Source organism: Cherax quadricarinatus, chromosome 1 (genome assembly GCF_038502225.1).
Source record: "Cherax quadricarinatus isolate ZL_2023a chromosome 1, ASM3850222v1, whole genome shotgun sequence".
Lineage (NCBI taxonomy): Eukaryota > Metazoa > Arthropoda > Malacostraca > Decapoda > Parastacidae > Cherax > Cherax quadricarinatus.
The window spans coordinates 17,168,592-17,194,303 of record NC_091292.1 but is presented as its reverse complement, the minus strand read 5'-3'; the positions used below and the strand labels follow the sequence as shown (position 1 = coordinate 17,194,303).

Here is a 25,712-nt window from a genome sequence, read left to right as displayed (position 1 = left end):
CGCTGGTGTTGATATAGCAAACCCCTCTTGACGTTGCCATTGAAATTGGCACTCATCTGGTCCGTATTTCTGGGGGGCTCCATCTATGCCCCTCGTTTCTTTCCTCAAAGTCTGCCAGAGAGTTAGTACCCTTGGACTTTAATTCTCTCAGAGAAGAGCAGTATAATGTGCCTTTTACACTTTGGGAACTGGAGGCAATACTCTCAGCTTGCTGATCATTGGCAGCTGGGCCTGATGGCATTCATATTTGGATGTTACAACATTTACATCAGTCAGCCCTTGTAGTACTCTAACACCTCTTCAATCTTATTTGGTCACAAAGAGTTCTTCCCCAGCTGTGGAAATCAGCCATTGTTCTCCCTTTCTGCAAGCTGGGTACTATGGGACTTGATGCCTCCCACTATCATCCCATTGCTCTTGCTAGTGCAGTTTGTAAAGTGATGGAACGTCTGGTAAATCGACGTTTAATGTGGTATTTAGAGACAACAGTCTCTACACTAGTCAATATGGCTTTCGTAAGGGCCGTTCTACCATAGACCCCTTACTACGCTTGGATGCATATGTTCGTAATGCCTTTGCAAATAACCACTTGATTACTGCCACATTTTTTCATCTGGAGAAGGCATATGACACAACTTGGAGGTATAATATTTTGGCCCAAGCCCACTCCTTAGGCCTCAGAGGCAATCTACCATCCTTCCTTAAGAAATTCTTAACTGACAGACATTTCCATGTTTGGGTTAATAATATGCTGTCCCCAGACTTTGTCCAAGCTGAAGGTGTCCCCCAGGGATGTGTTCTGAGCACAATGCTTTTTCTCCTTGCTATAAATGATTTGGCCTCTCTTCCATCCAATATTTGGTCATCCCTCTATGTTGATAACTTTGCTATTGCTTGTGCAGGCGCTGACTGTCACCTCATTACAGTTTCTCCAGCATGTGGTCAACCATGTTTCCCATTGGACCACCATGCATGGGTTTAAATTTTCCACTACTAAAACTTGCCAAATTACTTTTACTAAACAGTCATCTCTGATCATCCTTTGTACCTCTATGGCTCGCGTATCCCTGAAATTGATACAGTAAGGTTTCTAGGTCTTCCTTAGGTTATCCTGGAAACCTCGCATTACCTCTCTGAAGGCAACTTGTCACAGCCAGGTGAACCTTCTTAAAACTCTTGCTCATCTTTCATGGGGAGCTGAGCGTTGAACCCTCCTTCGCCTACATTCAGCCCTCATTTTATCGAAACTCGATTATGGTGACCAGATCTATTCAACAGCCTCTCCTGCTACTCTCTCTAGCCTTAATCTTTGGTGATGGATGGGATTAAGTTTATGCCTTGGTGCTTTTCACTCTTACCCTGTTGAGAGCCTCTATGCTGAAGCGAATATTCCATCCTTGTCCAATCGCCGTGATGCCCATTGCCTTCGCTACTATGTTCGCTCTCATGATCTTCACAACCCTTCCATATATAGAATAGTCACCGGTGTTAGTAGATATTGTCCATCGCCCCTGTTTACTCCCTCCTTTTCACTTCCATTCGCCCGTCTTCCCTTCAGTTACCACTTTTCTATGTTCATGTTGCATCTCACTTTTCCCTGCCCCCCCTGGGAAGTTCCAGCTGTTTGAGTCTGTTCTTTCTCACTCCCTTGCACAAAAGCCCAACTGCCTACGGTAGCTTCCCGCTCTCTTCTTCTTGACCACTTCGGCTCTCATGCCATCGCTTGGCTCTAAGTCTTCTGATGGTGTCGGATTCGCAGCACTGTTTCCGGACAGCGTCTTGCGAGGGCATTTACTACCCTCGGCTAGCATTTTTACTGCTGAATTGTATGCCATTCTTGTAGCACTTATCTGTATTGCATCTATGCCTGTGTCACTATTTGTGGTTGTTTCAGACAAAAGACTAAGTTTTTTACTCTTTGACCAACTTCCTCTTCTGCCTATCTGACCATAGTATTGGCAAGGCACTCCTATGCCATGTTGGTAGAGATACATATATCCTTTCATGCTCTCAAGAGGGATTCACCCATCATCACTGTCCAGAATGCTAATCAAACTCATGATCCTTCTCCCTACAACTTTCTCCTTACAACTATTGATGCTATTCCTGTAACTATTGAGAAACTTCATTCTCAATTCTTGTAGTGGTACTGTCATTCTACTCAATACCACTGTCCAACACCATTCCCAGATGTGGCGATGACATTCTGGAATAGCTTGAAGTCCAAGACCCCAATCCTCAAAGTAGACACTTATGTCCTCCCTGCCAGCAGGTGGAGACGATACCCTTAACTTTTGACTGCCGTGAGCTTCCATCCTCTGTATAGGGCGATATCGTTCACAAGTTTGAAAGGTGTTCCTTACACCACAACAGTGTAGAAATTGCTGGCATTTTGGTCATCCAGCAAAATACTGCAGGTCTGTTGCCAAATCCCCTCAGGGAAGGTTCCTTGATGTTGATGAGGGGCTCTTGATTTAGGGAATTGGATCTGTGCTCCAGTTCCCCAAATAAGCATGAATGCCTTCCACATTCCCTCCCAGGCACTGTATAATCCTACGGATTTAGCGCTTCCCCTTGATTATAATTATCGAAAATAAGCGCTATACAGCGCTGCATGGCAGGAAGGGAGGGAGGGCATCAGGTGGCAAAAGGGAGATGGATGAGTAATAGGTTATGGATAACAGCAGGGCAGTGGATGGTGAAAGGGTAAAGGGCAGCAAGAGACTGAACTAGAAAGGGTTTGAGGGGAGTGCGAAAGGTATCATCAGAGCTTGTGGAGTAAATCGGTCGTTGTCAAGAAGTCAATGAGAGTCAGGATTAAAGAAGGGTCCATCAGCAAGAAGGGAAGGTAAAGGAGGGAGTAGTAGAACGAAGACGACGACGGAGGTAAATTCTGTGTGCTCGTTGAGAGAGAGGGCAGTCTAACAGAATGTGGCTAATCGATACTGGAACTTGACACTGCTCAAAGAGAGGAACAGGGTCTCTCTCCATGAGATACCCATGAGTAAGACGAGTGTGGCCAATGCGAAGGCGGAAGAGTGGTCTACCAACCTCGGCACTGATGACAAGAAGACGGCCAGTAACCTATGCTCGGTTTAATAGAATGAAGTGTGTTACCGAGCCGAATTGACCAACGTTGTTGCCAACGGGTGTGAAGGTGGGTAGCTATTGCAGCAAAATAGTCCAGAAATGGAACACCTCTATAGGAAATTGGTAGGTCATGTACTGCTGACCGCTCAGCAGTGTCTGCCTGTTCATTGCCCTGTACAGCAGTGTCTGCCTGTTCATTGCCCTGTACATCGACATGACCAGGGACCCAACAAAAAACAATATCTTTATGCTTGGTAGAGATACGGCGTAGCCAAAGTTGGATACGGAGAACTAGGGGGTGAGATGTATCAAATTTTCGTATAGCCTGTAGAGCACTAAGGGAGTCAAAGACTACCACAAATGACACAGGCATAGATGTGATATGAATAAGTGCTGCAAGAATGGCATACAATTCAGTAGTAAAAATGCTAGCCGAAGATAGTAAATGCCCTCGCACGACGCTGTCCAGAAACACTGCTGCGAATCTGACACCGTCTGAAGACTGTCATCTGTGTACACAGCGATGGCATGAGAATGAGAGTGGAAGTGATCAAGAAAAAGAGTGGGAAGCCACTGAAGGCAGTTGGGCTTTCGAGCAAGGGAGTGAGAAAGAACAGACCCGAACAGCTGGAACTTCCCAGGAGGGTAGGGAAAAGTGTGATGCTACATGAACATATAAAGGTGGTAACTGAAGGGAAGACGAGCGAATGTAGGCGAAGAGAACAGGGGCGGCGAAGAAATAAAGAATGTCTACTAATATCGGTGACCATTCTATAAATGGAAGGATTGTGGAGATCGTGAGAGCGTACATAGTAGCGAAGGCACTGGGCATCACTGCAGTCAGACAAGGATGGAACATTCGCTTCTGCATAGAGGCTCTCAACGGGAAGAGCGAAAAGCACCAAGGCATAAACATAATACTTGGTGATGGATGGGGTTAAGGGTAGAGAGAGTAGCAGGAGAGGCCGCTGAATAAATCTGGTCACCATAATCGAGTTTAGATAAAACGAGGGCTGAATGTAGGCGAAGCAGAGTTCAACGATCAGCTCCCCAGGAAAGATGAGCAAGGGTTTTAAGAAGGTTTAGCCAGCTGTGACAAGTTGCCTTCAGAGAGGTAATGTGAGATTTCCAGGATAACCTACAGTCCAAGAGAAGGCCTAGAAACCTGGCTGTATCACGTTCGGGGATACGGGAGCCATAGAGATACAAAGGATGATCGGAGATGACAGAGCATCTAATGAAAGTAATTTGGTGAGTTTTGGTACTGGAAAATTTAAACGCATGTGTGGTGGCCCAAGTGGAAACACGGTTGACCGAATGGAGAGAAACTGCAATGAGATGACAGACAGTGCCTGCACAAGCAATAACGAAGTCATCAACATAGTGATGACCAAATAATGGGTGGAAGAGCAGAGGCCAAATCATTTATAGCAAGGAGAAAAAGTGTTGTGCTCAGAACACATCCCTGAGGGACACCTTCAGCTTGGACAAAGTCCGGGGAAAGCACATTATTGACTCGAACACGGAAGTGTCTGTCAGTTAAAAAGTTCTTAAGGAAGGATGGTAGATTGCCTTGGAGGCCTAAGGAGTGGGCTTGGGCTAAATTATTATACCTCCAAGTTGTGTCATATGCATTCTCAAGGTCAAAAGACATGGCAATAACCGAGTGATTATTTGGAAAGGCATTACGAACATACGTATCCAAGCGTAGTAAGGGGTCTATGGAAGAACGGCCCTTACGAAAGCCATGTTGACTAGCAGAGAGACTGTTGTGTGTCTCCAAATACCATATTAAACAGCGATTTGCCAGACGTTCCATCACTTCGCAAACTGCACTAGTAAGAGCGATGGGACGATAGTGGGAGGCATCATGTCCTGCAGTACCCGGCTTGCGGAAAGGGAGAACAATGGCAGATTTCCACAGCTGGGGAAGAACTCCTTGTGCCCAAATAAGATTGAAGAGGTGTAAGAGGACTACAAGGGCTGACTGATGTAAATGTTGTAACATACGAATATGAATGTTGTCAGGCCCAGCTGCCGATGATCGGCAAGCTGAGAGTGTTGCCTCCAGTTCCTGAAGTGTAAAAGGCACATTATACTGTTCTTTGAGAGAAGAAAAGTCCAAGGGTACTAACTCTGGCAGACTTTGAGGAAAGAAACGAGGGGCATAGATGGAGCCCCCCAGAAATATGGACCAGATGAGTACCAATTTCAATGGCAACGTCAAGAGGGTTTGCTACATCAATACCAGCGACCCGTAGAACAGGACCCGGGTCAGGAGAGTATTTACCACTCAATTTCCTCACTTTTTTCCAGACTGCACTCATAGAGGAAGCAGAGGTGATGGTGGAAACATAATCTCGGCAGCAAGTGCGTTTAGCATCACTGATGACAGGGCGATGGATCGAACACTTCTGCTTAAAATCAAGAAGTCTCTCATTGGTTCTATTGTATTGGTACCTGCCCCATGCAGTGCGTTTCAAAGTACTGCACGAGCACAAGCAGGAGTCCACCAAGGCACACACTTCTGAGAATGCTTGCCTGAGGTTTGGGGTATATAATGAGAAGCTGCGGTATGAACTGACGTCGAGAAGAGGTGTAGGAGCTCATCAATGGAGGATGAAGAAGGAACCTCACTAAAAGCAGTGAGTTGCGAGTAAAGGTCCCAATTTGCCCAATCAAATTGCCGGCGAGGGCTACGGAAAGGTGGTGAATATGAAGAAGTAAGAATGATTGGAAAATGATCGCTGTCATGTAAGTCTGGTAGAACAGACCAGGTGAAGTCTAGTGCAGTGGAGGAAGAGCAGACTGATAGATCGATGCAAGAGAGAGTATGAGTACGAGGATCAAAATGGGTGGGAGTACCCGTATTTAAAACATGGAGGGGGTAAGAGGCGAGAAAAGCCTCCAACTGGATGCCACATAAGTCACAATGAGACATCCCCCAGAAGAAATGGTGGACATTAAAATCGCCAAGTAACAGAAGTGGTGGTGGTAAGGATGAAACAAGAAAGGCAAAGTCTGGGATAGAAAATGCTCGAGGAGAGAGAGATAAAGAACATATTGTAAACCACTTAATCAAGTGGATACGGGCTGCAGTGTAATGCAGCGAGTTATGGACAAATAGTTGACAGTAATGGAATATCATTACGTAGAAGAAGGGCACTTTCATTAAAGGTCCCATCTGAGAAAGGATCCGAAGAATACAATAAATTATAGCCTGAGATGCTGTATAGCCCTTGTGGCTTAGCGCTTCTTTTTGATTATAATAATAATATAGCCTGAGATAGGTTGGACAACAGCTTAGTGTAATTTTGGTTCTTGTAAGCAAGCACCAACGGGAAAACCTGGAAAGCAACATCTGAAGCTCACCCCGATTACCCCTGAGGCCGCGGATATTCCACTGTAAATAGGCCATGATTGGCGATGAAGAAAATACCAGGAATCCGTAGGGAAGGGCACCTACGGACTAGAGGGGTTAGAAAAGTCAACCTGTGGTGGCATTGGAAGACGTTCAAGCAGCGATGGAATGGAGCGTTGCGAAGAATGGAGTTGTGAAGATGGAGGAGAGGGAAGAGAAGGAACAGGAAGTGAATCAGTGTCCATTGAAGGTTTAGTCTCTGCAATATATTCTGAAATGGCTTCAAGTGTTTCTGAATTCGAAGATGTATGGGAGACCATATTGGAGGTAGAAGGAGGAGGGCGAGTAAAGATTGGGACAGTAATGGACTGTACCAAAGTAGAGGGGGGCGAAACAGTTTAGGGGACTGGAGATGAAGTGTGGGGGGGGGGACAGAAGAGGCAGAAACCTGGGAGGTGGCAGAAGAGGGAGAAACTTGGGAGGGGACGGGGGTGGAAGGCATAGTACGAGGAGGAGGGTGAATCTCCACACTTGTAATAGAGCCAGAGAGAGGGGAAGAACTAGGCTCTGAGACTGGAAAGGTAAAGTGTGGAGGTGGAAGAAGGGAAGGAAGGGGCAAAGAAGATTTGAGCAATGTGGATTTTTTGGACTTCTGAGAAGTAGAGGGGCGATTGGTATAAGGTGTCGTTCGAGGTCTTGTCAATACTGGGGCTTGTGAGGAACGATGCGAAGATGTGAGAACAGACTTGAGTTGTAGTGGGGATGTCAGAGCCAAGGACAGCAAAAGGATTAGATGTGGGAGTGGCTATGGGAGGGGTAACAACAGAGGAGGCTGCAGAAGATGGGACCCCAGAAGTGGGGGGACGTTTTGAAACACGAGAATAAGAAACACGGGGTAGTCTCCCTTGGAGGCAGAGATGAGTAACTGCCATAGCATAAGGGAGACCTTCTGCCTCTTTGAGGTAGTGGATTTCACGTTCATTTAAGTAGACCTGGCAACAGCGGGAGTACGAAGGGTGAGCTTCATTACAATTAAGGCAAGATGGAGGTTCACTGCAAGTTGTGAACATTAAAATGGTATAAAATACCGACAGGTTGTTAGGTAAGACACACATGCAACAGTTAGGTATCTTTGTTTCGAAATGTTTCGCCTACACAGTAGGCTTCTTCAGTCGAGTACAGAAAAGTTGATAGAAGCAGAAGAGACTAAGACGATGTAATCAGTCCATCACCCTTAAAGTTTTGAGGTGGTCAGTCCCTCAGTCTGGAGAAGAGCACTGTTCCATAGTCTGAAACAGTATGGAGTTGAAGTGACAGGATGGAGCCTTATATAGCGCCAGGAGGTGAGAGGTAGGTCACTTTGGGAGGTCAGGTCCCTCTCAAATCCAGCCGTTCTCACCAGTAGAGGTTGTCGAAGTTGATTTCAGGTCTGTACCAAGATACCCTCCCAAAGTGACCTATGTCTCACCTCCTGGCGCTGTATAAGGCTCCATCCTGTCACTTCAACTCCATATTGTTTCAGACTACGGAACAATGCTCTTCTCCAGACTGAGGGACTGACCACCTCAAAACTTTAAGGGTGATGGACAGATTACATCGTCTTAAAGTCTCTTCTGCTTCTATCAACTTTTTGTACTCGACTGAAGAAGCCTACTGTGTAGGCGAAACGTTTCGAAATAAAGATACCTAACTGTTGCATATGTGTCTTACCTAACAACACTGCAAGATGTATTAGAATGGTTGTCGGCACCACAGACTGGGCATTTGGCTATAGATCTGCAATATTTCGCTGGGTGACCAAAACGCCAGCAATATCTACACTGTTGCGGTGTAGGTATCACCTTTCGAACTTGTAACGATGTCCCGCGACATATACAGAGGATGGGAGTTCTCAGCTGTAAAAAGTTAATCGAGCCACATTGCAAGGGTAACGTCTCCGCCCACGGGGAGGAAGGACATAAGTGTCTACTTTGAGGATTGGGAGATCCTGGAGTTCCAGCTGTTCAAGAATGTCATTGCCACATGACTGGAAATTCTGTTGGACTATGGTATGGGGCAGAATGACAGTACCACTACAAGATTTGAGAGAAAGATGTTTTTCAATAGTGATAGGAGTAGTATCGATATTCGAAAGGAGAGAAGGATCATGAGCTTGGGTAGTATTCTGGACAGTGAGCGCGTACCGCTCTTGAGAGCATGAAATGAAATATCTCTACCAACATGACGCAGGAGCGCTCTGCCAATACTATGGTCAGAAAGATAGGCAGAAGAAGTCTGTCTTAAAGTAAAGAATTTAGTCCATTGTGTGGTCCGAAACTGAGCGTGGAGAGGGAGTGCATAACCTGTCCGTCTTTTCCGAGTAGAATGGAAAGGTAACGAAGGAGCATCATCAGGAGATTGGCCTTGGCGTTTAGGAGTAGGACCGGAGTTGGTCTGGCGTGAAACAGGCTGGCGATTCGAAAATTGCCATACCTTAGACTGGAAGCATAGTCAAAGGAGAGCAGGGGTCAGACAAATGGAAGGAGTCAGTCGAAGCCCCGGTACCTGAAGCGGGTGAGGAAACAGCACCAGCAAGAGGTACAGGGGCATCAGGAGTGTCCGAAGAGTGGTCTAGAAACAAGGCAGGGTCAGAATGGGGTGTGGTATCAAGAAGGGGCCCAGGGGTAGTGGGTTCATGGATTGGGTTCTCCATGGTTAGGTTACTCCTTTGCTTTTTGTTTTTAAGAAAAAAAAAAGAAAAGAAAATAAAATAAAAATAAGAGAATAAAAAAAGGGGGGAGCGGGGAGGAATATTTTCCAGGAGGAATGAAAGGGCCAGAAATCTCCCTTTACGCCCAAGAGGACCTCAGCACCACTAGTAGCACAGATGCAGCATGGAACCCATGCCATACCCTACCCTTCATGCCAGTAAACCAGCAATCCTGGATAGCAACCTCACATCTGCGGAGCTACCTTGGTGGCCAAAAGAGAGGGCGGCCGGATATCCGCCACAAAGCATACCTCCTTCGGCAACCACCCCTGGAATCCGAAAGGTGGCTTCCAGATACACCCTTCACCCAAAAGACACCCAAAGCTACTCCAGGATACGGTGAGGGATCCAAGGCAAACTACGCCACTGCCAAGAACCTCAATGGAATGGGATGGACCCTGGTATCCTTTCCCCTACCTAAGAACTAGCGCGCCTGTGGGAGAAATTCCAAAGGCCAAAAAGAGGAAGGGCAAAAGGGAGGGGTGGGGAGGAGGAGGAGGAGGAAAGGAAAAAGGGGATAGGGAGGGGGGATTGGGGGGTAATTAGGTTTGATCTGAGGAAGGAGACCGACAGGTCTAATTCCTCAGACCAAGAGCCTCTTCACCACAACAAGGAGCCCCCCCTGAAGAGGATTATAATAATGCCCAGTCTGTGGTGCCAACAACCATACCAATGTGTCTTGTAGTCTACCTTCCTCTTGCCATGAGGCTCGCCCATCACAGACTCGCCATTGCCAAGTTTACTTAAATGAGTGTGAAATCTGTTGCTCCCATGTGCTATGGCACTCTCATCTACACCTCCAAGGGAAACTTCCCCATATCTCTTATTCTCCAGTTACTAAAAATCAGCACTGTATAGCCCTTGTGGCTTAGCACTTTTTTGATTATAATAGAGTTACTAAATGTTCCCCCTCTGGGGTCCTAACTTCTGCAGCCTCCTCTGTGGTCAGCCCCATCTAATTCTGCTGTCCTGGGCTCAGAGGTCCCCACCTCGGCACCACCACCTGTTCTCACCTCTTCCTCTTCTCACTGGCAAGTTTGAGACCTCATACAACACCTACTCCCCATCGCCCCTCTCCTTCTCTGAAGTCCAAAACATCCCTATTGTTAAAATCTCATTTTACCCCTCCTTCCCTTCTGCAACCTGCTCATTTTTCCTTCCCAGTCTCTGTACCAGGTTCTTCACCTCTAACTGGCTGTGTTAAGAGTGTGAAGGTTCCTCCTCCTTGTACAATACCTTCTTCCCATGTCCTTTCCCAAGTTTCTTCCTCTTCTGCCCCCTCCCAGGTCACTTCTCCAAATGTCCCCTTCCAAGCTTCTCTAGTTCCCTCTACCCTTTTGTGTTCCCCCTACTTTGGTACAGTCCATAGTCTCTCCGATCTTTACTCACCCTCCTTCCATTTTAAATACTGTACCACACACAATGTCCTTGTCCTCAGAAACACTTGAAGTTATCTGGGAATATACTGAAGAGACTAGACCGATACATCTGTTCCACCTCTTAATTCTTCTCCGTTGTGATACATCTGTTCCACCTCTTAATTCTTCTCTGTCTGCACAACTCCTTTCTTCAGACTCCTTTCTTCGCTGCTTAAGTCTTCAGCTACCTCCACGTGTGGACTTTTCTAACCCTACTAGTCTGTAGATACCTCCACCTTCAGTTTTATTTTATCTTTCTCTTTGCAAATCATGGCGTATTTACAGTGGAATATACATGGCCTCAGAGGTAACCAGGGTGAGCTCCAAGTGTTGCTCCCCCAGTTTTCCCATTTGTGTTTGTTTACAAGAACCCAAATTATGCTCCACTGTTCTCCATCCCATCTCGTTATGATTTATTATATTCCTCAGCTCCTTTTCCCGATGGAACCTTTAATGAAAGTGCATTTATACGCACCAGTAGCACCAGTATTCGCACCGGTATTCCATACCATCGGTATTACACTGCAGCCCATATCCTCTTGAAGTGGTATATAGTCTGTTCTTTGTATCTCTCTCCTCCTTGGGCCTTATCTATCCCAGATGTTGCATTTCTGGTTTTCTTCCTTACTGTCACCACCTCTGTTACTTGGTGATTTTAATGCCCACCATTTCCTGGGGGGGTCCCACTGTGACTCCTGTGGCATACAGTTGGAGGCTTTTCTCGCTTCTCCCCCCTCCATGTTTTAAATATGGGTTCTCCCACCCATTTTGATTCTCGTGCTCATTCTCTCCCATCGATCTCTCTCTGCTCTTCCTCCAGTGCACTAGACTTCACTTGGTCTGTCCTCCCAGACTTACATGACAGCGATCATTTTCCAATCATTCTTACTACTACACATTCTCCACCACCCTGTAGCCCATGCTGGCAATTTGACTGAGTAAATTGGGACCTTTACTCGCATCTAACTGCTTTTAGTGTGGCTCCTCCTTCATTCTCCATTGATGAGCTTTTACACCTCGACCTGTTTTAACCACAGCTTCACATTCTATACCCCAAACCTCCAGCAGGCATTCTCAGAAGTGCCTGCCTTGGTGGTATCCTGTTTGTGCTCGGGCAGTATGTTTGAAATGCGCTACATGGGGCAGTTACCAGTACAATAGAACCACAGAGAGAGTCCTTGATTTTAAGCAGAAGGGTGCGGTCGTTTGCCATGTCATCCGTGATGTTAAACATGCTGACAAGATTGTTTCAACCATCACCTTTGCTTCCCCTATGAATGCAGTCTGGAAAAAAAGTACGGAAACTGAGTGGTAAATACTCCTGACCAGGCTCCTGTTCTTCGAGTTGCTGGTGTTTATATCGCAAACCCTCTTGACATTGCCACCTAAATTGGTAATCATCTTGTCTGTATCTCTCAGGGGCTTCAATTATGCCCTTCATTTCATTCCTCAATGTCTGCCAGAGAGTTAGAGCCCTTAAACTTTTCTTCCGTCAGAGAAGAATCTTATAATGTGCCATTTACACTTCTGGAACTGGAGGCAACACACTCAGCTTGCTGATCATCGGCAGCTGGGCCTGATGGCATTCATATTCAGATGCTGCAGCATTTACATCAGTCAGCCCTTGCAGTCCTCTATGACTAATTTTATTTGGTCACAAGTTCTTACCCAGCTGTGGAAATTTGCCATAGTACTACGAGACATGATGCCTCCCACTCCTCCCACTATCGTCCTATTGCTCTTACCAGTGCAGTTTGCAAGGTAATGGAACTACTGGTAAATAGACTTTTGATGTGGCATTTAGGTGTGCACACAAGTCTCTCCACTAGTCAATATGGCTTTCACAAGGGCCATTCTACCAATGACTCCTTACTATGCATAGATACATAGGTCCATCATGCCTTTGCCAATAACCATTCAGTTAACGCCATCTTTTTTTTTTTTTTTTTTTTAACCTTGAGAAGGCATATGACAACTTGGAGGTATATAATCTTGGCCCAGGCCCACTCCTTAAGCTTCTGAGGCAATCTACCATTTTTCCTTCAGACCTTAACTGAAAGACACTTCCATGTTTGGGTTAATAATATGCTTTCCCCGGACTTTGTCAGCTGAAGGTGTCCCCCAAGGGTATATTTTGAATACAACACTTTTTCTCCTTACTATAAATGATCTGGCCTCTGTTCTTCCATCCAATATTTGGCCCTCACTCTACGTTGATAATTTCACCATAGTTTGTGCAGGTGCTGTCACCTCACTGCGGTTTCTCTGCAGCATGCGGCCAACTGTGTTTCCAATTGGGCCACTACTCGTGGGTTTAAATTTTCTAGTACCAAAACTCGCTGAATTACTTTCATTAGATGTTCTATTGTCTGATCATACATTGTACCTATATGGCTCGCGTAAACCAGAACGTGATAGTCAGGTTTCTCGGCCTTGTGTATGACCGTAGGTTATCCTGGAAACCTTACATTACCTCTCTGAAGGCAATTTGTCATAGCTGACTGAGCCTCCTTTAAACCCTTGCTTATCTTTCATGGGGAGTTGATCGTAGGACTCTCCCCTGACTACATTCAGGCCTAATTTTATCGAAACTCGATTATGGCAACCCTACCCTTGGAAAGTTCCAACGGTTCATCTGCTGTATAGCCCTTGTGGCTTAGCGCTTCTTTTTTATTATAATAATCCAATGGTTCATGTCTGTTCTTTCCCACCGCCATGTGCGAAAGCCCAACTGCCTACGGTGGCTTCTCGCTCTTTTTCTTAACCACTTCTGATCTCATTCTCATGCCATCACAGTGTACAGGATAGTTCCAAGTCTTCTGATGGTGTCGGATTCGCAGCAGCATTTCCAGACAGCATTGTGCAAGGACATTTATTATCCCAGGCTAGCATTTTTAAGGCTGAATTGAATGTCATTCTCGTAGCACTTATCCATATTGCATCTATGACTCAAGAAATCGTAATGACACGATTGCAAACAAACCATACCCCCGGCCGGGATTGAACCCGCGGGCTGGAGTTTTGAGACTATGACTGCGGGTTCAATCCCGGCCGGGGGTATGGTTTATATTGCATCTATGCCTGTGTCACCATTTTTGGTCGTTTAAGATTCCCTTACTGCTTTACAGGCTATACGAAAATTTGATACACCTCATCCCCTGGTTCTTCTTATCCAACTCTGGTTATGCAGTATCTCTAGCAAGGACAAAGATATTGTTTTTTGTTGGGTTCCTGGTCACACTGACATACAGGGCAATGAACAGGCAGACACTGCTGTGCAGTCAGCAGTACATGACCTACCAGTTTCATGTAAGTTGTTCCATTCACAGACTATTTTGCTGTAATTGCTACCCACCTTTGCACCAGTTGGCAACAAAGTTGGTCTGATCTGCTCTATAATAAACTACATTCTTTTAATCGTATGTAGATTTCTGGCAGTCTTACAGTCAGTGTCCCCTCAAGGAAGGTTCCTTGATGTTGGTGAGGGGCTCTTGATTTAGGGAATTGGATCTGTGCTCCAGTTCCCCAAATTAAGCCTGAATGCCTTCCACATCCCCCCCCCCCCAGGCGCTGTATAATCCTCCGGGTTTAGCGCTTCCCCCTTGATTGTAATAATAATAATTACAGTCAGTGTCGAGGTTGGGGGACGACTCTCTCCCATCTTGGCATCGGCTACATACTTCTTACTCAAGGGTATCTCATGGAGAGGCGCCCTGTTCCATTCTGAGAATTGTCAGGTTCCAGTTTCTATTAGCTACATTTTGTTGGACTGTCCACTATCAGTGAGCATGCAGAATTTACATCCAACATCGTCACTGCTCTACTACCCTTACTTTACCTTCCCTTCTTGCTGATGGACCCTCCTTTAACTCAGACTCTTGTTGACTTTTTTGACAGCATATGATTTACTGCATGAGCTCTGATGATGATGCCTCTCATACCCCTCACTGCTCTTTCTACCTCAGTCTCTGCACTCCATGACCTAATAATCATCCTTCTCTCTCTCGTTACCCAAATACCCCTGCATCCTTCCCTGCCCAGCGGCACTGTATGACCCTTGTAGGTTTAGCATTTCTTTTTTATTATAATAATATTACACAAGCTTTTGATTATAGTTCCTTTCACACTCCTCACCGCTCTTACTAACTCTATCTCCATTATACTCTCCACCTTGCTAGTTTCAGATCATACATTAGCACACCCTACCCTGCAGTGCAGTATGATCCTTATGGTTTAGTGCTTAGCTATGATTATAATTTCCTCTATTTAAATGTTGCATACATAAACCCTTTCGTATTCATTCTCTTTGAGGTATGCTCATGTTACCACCCCTCAAGAGAGGTTCCTTGATGCCAGTGAGGGGCTCATGATCTACGGAATTAGATCTGCGCTCCAATTGCCTGAATCCCCCCCCCCCACATACACACAGGCACTGTACAATCCCAACTGGTTTAGCGCTCTTCCATAATCACGATAACATTAAATATTAGTTTGAGAGCATACGTACCTCATCAACAGAGAACTCTGGCTGATAGTAGTCATAGAGCACAATAGTTCCTGGCTTGGTATGCTCTACATCCACTTCCCGCAGGATACGGAAGCTTGCACACACTTCTGTTGGTGTCAGCTCATCAATGTAAAAGGCCACTTTGCTGCCGTCCACTTCATACTTTTTTATGGCAGTTACATCTCTTGTGATTTGTTTAAGGTCCAGTTTTTCAGGTACATAGCCAGAGACGAGTTTGACCTCCATGACGGCCATGTTAGACTTGCCATCAGGAAGTAGGTAAGTGGCGCAAGCTTTAATACGCTTTGTGATGCAGTTCTTGTCAGGTTCTGTGTGTGTGTTGACTGTTAGCTTGAAGGCGTCGCTTGCTTCAGGCTCAGGAACATTGTACCTGATAACAGACTATAAGAAAAGTTATTTTGCTCATTAATAACTATGAAATACACTCTCAACACTAATATTTTCTTTGGATTTTTAACCCCAGAGGGTTAGCCACCCAGGATAACCCAAGAAAGTCAGTGCATCATCGAGGACTAACTTATTTCCATTGGGGTCCTTAATCTTGTCCCCCAGGATGCGACCCACACCAGTCGACTAACACCCAGGTACCTATTTGCTGCTAGGTGAACAAGACGACAGGTGTAAGGAAACGCATCGAAATGTTTCCACCCGCCGGGAATCGAACCCGGACCCTCCGTGTGTGAAGCAGGAGCTTTAGCCACCAGGCCACCTATACTGTCTTAGTGTTTAGTGCCTAGTTTTGATAATAATTACTGTCTTTAGTCACTTCAAAAGGCAACTTCTCTTTGGCAAACACTTTGGCACTGTACACCACTTGCTGTAATAGGGTGATAAAGTAAATATATCAGATTTTTGTGAGGGAATCTACATGTTCATGAATTTTGAATGCAAGGTTCCTTGATGTTGTGAGGGTTCTCTTGACCAAAGGAATTGGACCTATGTTCCAATTCCTTGTCCAATTTCAGTTTGCCATATACTGTTGACTGACCAGTCTATCAGTGAGAATACAGAATTTACCTTCACCTTTACTTTATGTTACCCCCCACCCCCACCCCCTTGCTGACATCACCACTTTTGACACTTCCTCTTTGACAGCAACCGATTTATTACACACTTTCCCCTCAAAGGAGTTCCTTGATGCTGGTGATGGAGTCTTGATCTAGGGAGCTCTGTATGACCCTTGTAGGTTTAGCGCTTCTCTTTAATTATAATTGATGTAGGGAACTGTATCTCCACCAGTTCCCTCAATTTAGTCTGAATATGTTCCCCTCGAGGAAGGTTCCTTGACGTTGCTGAGGGACTTTTGATCTAGGGAATTGGATCTGTGCTCCAGTTCTCAGAATTAAGCCTGAATACCTTCTGCATCTCCCCCACAGGTGCTGCATAATCCTACAGGTTGAGCTCTTCCTCTTGATTATAATGACCTCTTCAAGGGGGGCTCATTGGCATGGTGAAGAGGCTCTTGGTCTGAGGAATTAGCCCTGTCGGTCTTCTTCCTCAGACCGAACCTAATTACCCCCCATTCTCCCCTCCCCTATCCCATCCTCCCCTTTTTCCATTCCTCCTCCTCCTCCTCACCCCTCCCTTTTGCCCTTCCTCTTTTTGGCCTTAGGGATTTCTCCCACAGGCGCGCTAGTTCCTCGGTAGGGGAAAGGACACTGGGGTCCATCCCATTCCGTTGAGGTTCTTGGTGGTGGCGTAGTTTGCCGTGGAATCTGGATTGCCTGGGGATGTCCCGATCCCTCTCCGGTATCCCGGAGTAGCTTTGGGTGTCTTTTGGGCAACGGGTGTATCTCTGGAAGCCAACTTTCGGATTCCGGGGGTGGTGGCTGAAGGAGGTATGCTTTGTGGCGGATATCCGGCCGCCCTCTCTTTTGTCCACCGAGGTAGCTCGGCAGATGTGAGGTTGCTATCCCGGATTGCTGGTTTACTGGCATGAAGGGTAGGGTATGGCACGGGTTCCATGCTGCATCTGCGCTACTAGCGGTGTTGAGGTCCTCTTGGGCGCGGAGGGGGATTTCCGGCCCTTTCATTCCTCCTGGGAACTATTCCTCCCTGCTCCCCCCTTTTTTTTATTCTTTTTTTTATTTTTGTTTTCTTTTCTTCTTTCTTTTTTTTTCTTAAAAACAAAAAGCAAAGGAGTAACCTAACCATGGCAGCCCTAGTCCATGAAACCACTACCCCCAGGCCCCTTCTTGATACCGCACCCCATTCTGACCCTGCCTTGTATTTAGACCACTCTTCAGACACTCCTGATGCCCCTGTACCTCTTGCTGGTGCTGTTTCCTCACCCGCTTCAGGTACCGGGGCTTCGACTGACTCCTTCGATTTGTCTGAACTCCGCTCTCCTTTGACTATGCTTCCGGCTTCTCCCTCTACGGTACGGCAATTTTCGAATCGCCTGCCCATTTCACGCCGGACTAACTCCGGTCCTACTCCTAAACGCCAACGTCAATCTCCTGATGATGCTCCTTCCTTACCTTCCCATTCTACTCGGAAAAGACCGACACGTCAAGCACTCCCTCTCCACGCTCAGTTTCGGACCACACAATGGACTAAATTCTTTACTTTAAGACCAACTTCTTCTTCTGCCTACCTTTCTGACCATAGTATTGGCAAAGCGCTCCTGCGTCATGTTGGCAGAGATATTTCATTTCACGCTCTCGAGCGGTACGCGCATCATCACTGTCCAGAATGCTACCCAAGCTCATGATCTTTCTCTCCTTTCGAATATCGATACTACTCCTATCACTATTGAAAAACATCTTTCTCTCAATTCTTGTAGTGGTACTGTCATTCTGCCCCATACCATAGTCCAACAGAATTTCCAGTCATGTGGCAATGACATTTTTGAACAGCTGGAACTCCAGGATCTCCCAATCCTCAAAGTAGACACTTATGTCCTTCCTGCCCGGGGGCGGAGACGTTACCCTTGCAATGTGGCTCGTTTAACTTTTGACAGCTGAGAACTCCCGTCCTCTGTATATGTCGCGGGACATCGGTTACAAGTTCGAAAGGTGATACCTACACCGCAACAATGTAGAAATTGCTGGCGTTTTGGTCACCCAGCGAAATATTGCAGATCTATGGCCGAATGCCCAGTCTGTGGTGCCGACGACCATTCTAATACATCTTGCAGTCAACCTCCATCTTGCCTTAATTGTAATGAAGCTCACCCTTCGTACTCCCGCCGTTGCCAGGTCTACTTAAATGAACGTGAAATCCGTTGCCTCAAAGAGGCAGAAGGTCTCCCTTATGCTATGGCAGTTACTCATCTCCGCCTCCAAGGGAGACTACCCCGTGTTTCTTATTCTCGTGTTTCCAAACATCCCCCCACTTCTGGGGTCCCATCTTCTGCAGCCTCCTCTGTTGTTACCCCTCCCATAGCCACTACAGCATCTAATCCTTTTGCTGTCCTTGGCTCTGACGTCCCGACTACAACTCAGTCTGTTCTCACATCTTCGCGTCCTTCCTCACAAGCCCCAGTATCGACAAGACCTCGTACGACACCTAATACCAATCGCCCCTCTACTCAGAAGTCCAAAAAATCCACATTGCTCAAATCTTCTTTGCCCCTTCCTTCCCTTCTTCCACCTCCACACTTTACCTTTATAGTCTCTGTACCTAGTTCTTCCCCTCTCTCTGGCTCTATTACAAGTGTGGAGATTCACCCTCCTCCTCGTACTATGCCTTCCACCCCCGTCCCCTCCCAAGTTTCTCCCTCTTCTGCCACCTCCCAGGTTTCTGCCTCTTCTGTCCCCCCCCCACACTTCATCTCCAGTCCCTTACACTCTTCCCTCCCCCTCTACTTTGGTACAGTCCATTACTGTCCCAATCTTTACTCACCCTCCTCCTTCTATTTCCAATATGGTCTCCCATACATCTTTGAATTCAGAAACACTTGAAGCCACTTCAGAATATATTGCAGAGACTAAACCTTCAATGGACACTGATTCTTTTCCTGTTCCTTCTCTTCCCTCTCCTCCATCTTCACAACCCCATTCTTCGCAACGCTCCGTTCCTTCGCTACTTGAACATCTTCCAATGCCACCACACGTTGACTTTTCTAACCCCTCTAGTCCGTAGGTGCCTTTACCTACAGATTCCTGATATTTTCTTCATGGCCTATTTACAGTGGAATATCCGCGGCCTCAGGGGTAATCGGGGTGAGCTTCAGATGTTGCTTTCCAGGTTTTCCCCTGTTGGTGCTTGCTTACAAGAACCAAAATTACACTCGGCTGTTTTCCAACCTATCTCAGGCTATAATTTATTGTATTCTTCGGATCCTTTCTCAGATGGGACCTTTAATGAAAGTGCCCTTCTTCTACGCAATGATATTCCGTACTGTCAACTATTTGTCCATACCTCGCTGCATTACACTGTAGCCCGTATCCACTTGAATAAGTAGTTTACAATATGTTCTTTATATCTCTCTCCTTCTCGAGCATTTTCTATCCCAGACTTTGCCTTTCTTGTTTCATCCTTACGACCACCACTTCTGTTACTTGGTGATTTTAATGCCCACCATTTCCTCTGGGGGGGGGTCTCATTGTGACTCACGTGGCATTCAGTTGGAGGCTTTTCTCGCCTCTCACCCCCTCCATGTTTTAAATACAGGTACTCCCACCCATTTTGATCCTCGTACTCATACTCTCTCTTGCATCGATCTATCAGTCTGCTCTTCCTCCACTGCACTAGACTTCACCTGGTCTGTTCTACCAGACTTACATGACAGCGATCATTTTCCGATCATTCTTACTTCTCCTTCCTATTCACCACCTTTCCGTAGCCCTCGCTGGCAATTTGATCGGGCAAATTGGGATCTTTACTCACACCTCACTGCTTTTAGTGAGGTTCCTTCTTCATCCTCCATTGATGAGCTCCTACACATTTTCTCGACGTCAGTTTATACCGCAGCTTCTCATTCTATACCCCAAATCTCAGGCAGGCATTCTCAGAAGTGCGTGCCTTGGTGGTCTCCCGCTTGTGCTCGTGCAGTACGTTTGAAACGTGCTGCATGGGGCAGGTACCGGTACAATAGAACTGCTGAGAGACTTCTTGATTTTAAGCAGAAGCGTGCGATCGCTCGCCGTGTCATCCGTGAAGCTAAACGCACTTGTTGGTGAGACTATGTTTCCACCATCACCTCTGCTTCTTCTATGAGTGCAGTCTGGAAAAAAGTGAGGAAATTGAGTGGTAAATACTCTCCTGACCCAGCTCCTGTTCTACGGGTCGCTGGTGTTGATGTAGCAAACCCTCTCGACGTTGCCATTGAACTTGGCACACATCTGGTCCGTATTTCCCGAGGGCTCCATCTATGCCCCTCGTTTCTTTCCTCAAAGTCTGCCAGAGAGTTAGTGCCCTTGGACTTTTCTTCTCTCAGAGAAGAACAGTATAATGTGCCTTTTACACTTCAAGAACTGGAGGCAACTCTCTCAGCTTGCCGATCATCGGCAGCTGGGCCTGACGACATTCATATTCGTATGTTACAACATTTACATCGGTCAGCCCTTGTAGTCCTCTTACACCTCTTCAATCTTATTTGGGCACAAGGAGTTCTTCCCCAGCTGTGGAAATCTGCCATTGTTCTCCCTTTCCGCAAACTGGGTACTACAGGACATGATGCCTCCCACTATCGTCCCATCGCTCTTACTAGTGCAGTTTGCAAAGTGATGGAACGTCTTGTAAATCGACGTTTAATGTGGTATTTAGAGACACACAACAGTCTCTCCGCTAGTCAATATGGCTTTCGTAAGGGTCGTTCTACCATAGACCCCTTACTACACTTGGATACGTATGTTCGTAATGCCTTTGCGAATAATCACTCAGTTATTGCCATATTTTTTTGACCTTGAGAAAGCATATGACACAACTTGGAGGTATAATATTTTGGCCCAGACCCATTCCTTAGGCCTCCGAGGCAATCTACCATCCTTCCTTAAGAACTTTTTAACTGACAGACATTTCCGTGTTCGAGTCAATAATGTTCTTTCCCCGGACTTCGTCCAAGCTGAAGGTGTCCCTCAGGGATGTGTTCTAAGCACAACACTTTTTCTCCTTGCTATAAATGATTTGGCCTCTGTTCTTCCACCCAATATTTGGTCATCACTCTATGTTGATGACTTCGCTATTGCTTGTGCAGGCGCTGACTGTCATCTTATTGCAGTTTCTCTCCAGCATGCAGTCGACCGTGTTTCCACTTGGGCCACCACGCATGGGTTTAAATTTTCAAGTACCAAAACTCGCCAAATTACTTTCACTAGACGCTCTGTTATCTCCGATCGTCCTTTGTATCTCTATGGCTCCCGTATCCCCGAACGTGATACAGTCAGGTTTCTAGGCCTTCTCTTTGACCGTCGGTTATCCTGGAAACCTCACATAACCTCTCTGAAGGCAATTTGTCACAGCCGGCTAAACCTTCTTAAAACCCTTGCTCATCTTTCCTGGGGAGCTGATCGTCGAACTCTACTTCGTCTACATTCAGCCCTCGTTTTATCGAAACTCGATTATGGTGACCAGATTTATTCCGCGGCCTCTCCTGCTACTCTCTCTAGCCTTAACTCTATCCATCACCAAGGATTACGTTTGTGCCTTGGTGCTTTTCGCTCTTCCCCTGTTGAGAGCCTCTATGCAGAAGCGAATGTTCCATCCTTGTCTGATCGCCGTGATGCCCATTGCCTTCGCTACTATGTACGCTCTCATGATCTACACAATCCTTCCATTTATAGAATGGTCACCGATATTAGTAGACATTCTTTATTCGTTCGCCGCCCCTGTTTGCTCCGTCCCTTTTCTCTTCGCCTACATTCACTCTTGTCTTCCCTTCAGTTACCACCTTTATATGTTCATGTAGCATCTCACTTTTCCCTACCCCCTGGGAAGTTCCAGCTGTTCGGGTCTGTTCTTTCTCACTCCCTTGCTCGAAAGCTCAACTGCCTACGGTGGCTTCCCGCTCTCTTTTTCTTGATCACTTCCACTCCCATTCTCATGCCACCGCTGTGTACACAGATGGCTCTAAGTCTTCAGACAGCGTCAGATTCGCAGCAGTGTTTCCGGACAGCGTCGTGCGGGGACATTTACTATCTTCAGCTAGCATTTTTACTGCTGAACTGTATGCCATTCTTGCAGCACTTATTCGTATCGCATCTATGCCTGTGTCATCATTTGTAGTAGTCTCAGACTCCCTTAGTGCTCTACAGGCTATACGAAAATTTGATACATCTCATCCCCTAGTTCTCCGTATCCAACTTTGGCTACGCCGTATCTCTACCAAACATAAAGATATTGTTTTTTGTTGGGTCCCTGGTCATGTCGACATACAGGGCAATGAACAGGCAGACACTGCTGCGCGGTCAGCAGTACATGACCTACCAATTTCCTATCGAGGTGTTCCATTTCTGGACTATTTTGCTGCAATAGCTACCCACCTTCGCACCCGTTGGCAACAACGTTGGTCAACTCTGCTCGGTAACAAACTTCATTCTATTAAACCGAGCATAGGTTACTGGCCGTCTTCTTGTCATCAGTGCCGAGGTTGGGAGACCACTCTCTCCCGCCTTCGCATTGGTCACACTCGTCTTACTCATGGGTATCTCATGGAGAGGCACCCTGTTCCTCTCTGTGAGCAGTGTCAAGTTCCAGTATCGATTAGCCACATTCTGTTAGACTGCCCTCTCTATCAACAAGCACGCAGAATTTACCTCCAACGTTGTCTTCGTTCTACTACTCTCTCTTTACCTTCCCTTCTTGCTGATGGACCCTCCTTTAATCCTGACTCTCTCATTGACTTCTTGACAACGACTGATTTACTCCACAAACTCTGATGATACTTTTCGCATAGCCCTTTCTAGTTCAGTCTCTTGCTGCCCTTTATTTCACCATCCACTGCCCCGCTGTTATCCGAACCTATTACTCATCCATCTCCCTTTTGCCACCTTGAGCGCTGTATATCCTTGTGGCCGCTTCTTTTTGATCTTGAATATCTTCCATCAACCCCCCACAGGCAATGTAAATCCCTAAGGGTTTAGCACCTTGACTGTACTACCTCACAGCCCTTTCTAATTCTCCCTCTGTTATCCTCTCCACCTCCAATGTCGTCACAGCTCGACTGCCCTTACTTTACCTTCCCTTCTTGCTGATGGACCCTCCTTTAACCCAGACTCTCGTTGACTTTTTGACAGCAACTGATTTACTGCACAAATTGATGATGATGCCTTTAGCATTCCTCACAGGCCTTTCTACCTCAATCTCTTGCTACTCTCTACCCCTGCACTCCATGACCTAATAATTTCTCTCCCTCTTGCTACCCAATACCCCTGCACCCTTCCCTGCCATGCTGTGCTGTATGACCCTTGTAGGTCTAGCACTTCTCTTTTTATTATAATATCCTCCACCCTTGCTACCGTATGGTCCAGCATCACCCCCTGCCCTGGAGCAGTGTATGACCCTTGTGGGTTTACCATTTCCTTTTTATAATTTGATTATACTACCTTTAGCACTCTTCACTGCCCTTACAACTTTTATCCTACAGCGCTGTATAACCCTGGTGTTTTAGCCCATAGTTTTGATAATAGTAATATAGCCTTCATGCTGGTAGAGCTTTAGATTAAGGAATTGAAACTAACCTCCCCCTTCTTTCATTAAGCCTGTTTATCACCTATTTTCTCCCCTGAAGGAAGGTTTCTTGATGCTGGTGAGGGGCTCTTGATCTAGGGAATTGGATCTGTGCCCCAGTTCCCTGAATTAAGCCTGAATACCTTCCACATCACCCCCCCCCCCACAGGCACTGTATAATCCTATGGGTTAAGTGCTTTCCCATAATAATAATCACCCATTTCCTACTAGGGATCTTGATACAGGGAATTCTTCACTTGCCTGACCTTTAGGTAGGACCTACTTCCACATATGAACTTGTCAAATGTGATATCGCCTATGACTGATTCACAGTATATAAGCCACTTTGTGCATATGCTGTGTTCTTTTCAAGATTGATGGACTAATTACACTGACTTGGCTGAGGGACTCATTGCCTCAAACTCCTGATCATGGCTTGCTGTAGTGTTGTAGAATCTCAGGTTAAAGTGTTGAAGGAGGAGGAGGAGATTCTACTTCAGGAGGAAAACAGAAGGCTGAAACTTCGCCTAGATGAGTTTGGGAATGAGTGTGAGATGATTGGATCTGGTAAGGAAGAAAAGGTTACCAACTGAATTGGGGAGTGGCAGCTGCTTCAAATGGCAAGTGGTTCACAATTCAGGAAGAAACAAAGATAAGGAAGGTTAACAGAGAAGATTTGAAGGTAGGAAATAGATTCTCAGTTCTCCAGTATGAGTGTACTTCAATGGTTAGTGAAGTTAAAGGTACCACTGACTCCCCTGCTAATTAAGGTAAGAACATTCTGGTTTCTGGTTGTGGGTGACTCACAGGTAAGATATATGGACCATGCTTTTTGTAATCGATAGGAAGGTGGGACTGTGTGTATGTTTCCCAGGAGCTGATGACAGTCAGCAGGTTGGATGATATATCAGGTAATGGGAACAAGCTCATTATCTGTCTTAGTGCTGGTGGAAATGATATAGGGAAAGAGTAGGAGACAGGAGCTGCTGCATAAGTACAAGTCAGCTAAAGATGTAGTCAGGTCTAAGGAAAAGGTCCCAATCATATGTAGCATTTTGCCTAGAAGGGGAGTGGGCAAAGAATGGATGTAGAGCAATTTGTATATCTTGCTGGCTAGACAGGTAGTGCAAGGAACTTGCAATCCCATTCATTGATAACTGACAAATTCTATGGCAAACATATGTATGCAAGGGATGGAGTACATCTCTCTGGGGCCAGAGTGATTGCATTAGCCAACTCGATTGAGAGGTGGGGCACCATTGCTGACTTGTCTAGGACTTTAAACTGATAGATTATAGAGGTATAGGTGTGTGTGGGAAGCAATCAGGCTGCAGTACTAGGGTTGTAAACAGCAGATATTACCAGGATACCTCAGGGATATGTTTAAAAGACAGTATTCAAAATAAAGTTGCTAGTAAAGGCAAACAGAGACAGTAAAGGGAAGTAAGTGACTAGCTCCCTTAAGGTTTACCATACAAACAGTAGGAGTCTAAGAAATAAGACAGATGAGCAAAGATTACTTGCAAGTGCAGGTAATATAGATGATATTGCTATAATGGAGACCTGGTTCAACCTGAAAGATAGAGAAATGCCTTCTGAATGCAACATACAGGGCTATAAACTATTCTACACTGATAGGGTCAACAGGAAGGGTGGTGGAGTAACGATGTACATCAGAGATACTTTAAATTGTCTTAGACAAGATATGAGATTAGAAACATCAGACACAGAATCAGCTTGGCCACAGTTTCTCGCCTCTTCAAGGGGGGCTCCTTGGCGTGGTGAAGAGGCTCTTGGTCTGAGGAATTAGACCTGTCAGTCTCCTTCCTCAGACCGAACCTAATTACCCCCTAATCCCCCCTTCCCTTTCCCATCCTCCCCTTTTTCCTTTCCTCCTCCTCCCCACCCCTCCCTTTTGCCCTTCCTTTTTGGCCTTTGGGATTTTTTCCCACA

At 46.0% G+C, this 25,712-nt stretch overlaps 1 protein-coding gene across 3 annotated transcripts in view; it reads right to left on the bottom strand.

Annotated features, from left to right (window-relative positions):
• The window catches only part of LOC128684950 (murinoglobulin-1), a 206,200-nt gene that overhangs the window by 4,391 nt on the left and 176,097 nt on the right, over positions 1-25,712 (bottom strand). For 2 of the 3 annotated variants that reach the window (XM_070099615.1, XM_070099663.1), the window contains exon 26: positions 15,126-15,527. The exons of the other annotated variant lie outside the window; for it this stretch is intronic. In XM_070099615.1, the coding sequence (XP_069955716.1) occupies positions 15,126-15,527 (402 nt within the window). The remainder of the gene's footprint in view (positions 1-15,125; positions 15,528-25,712) is intronic. 3 annotated transcript variants of the gene reach the window in all.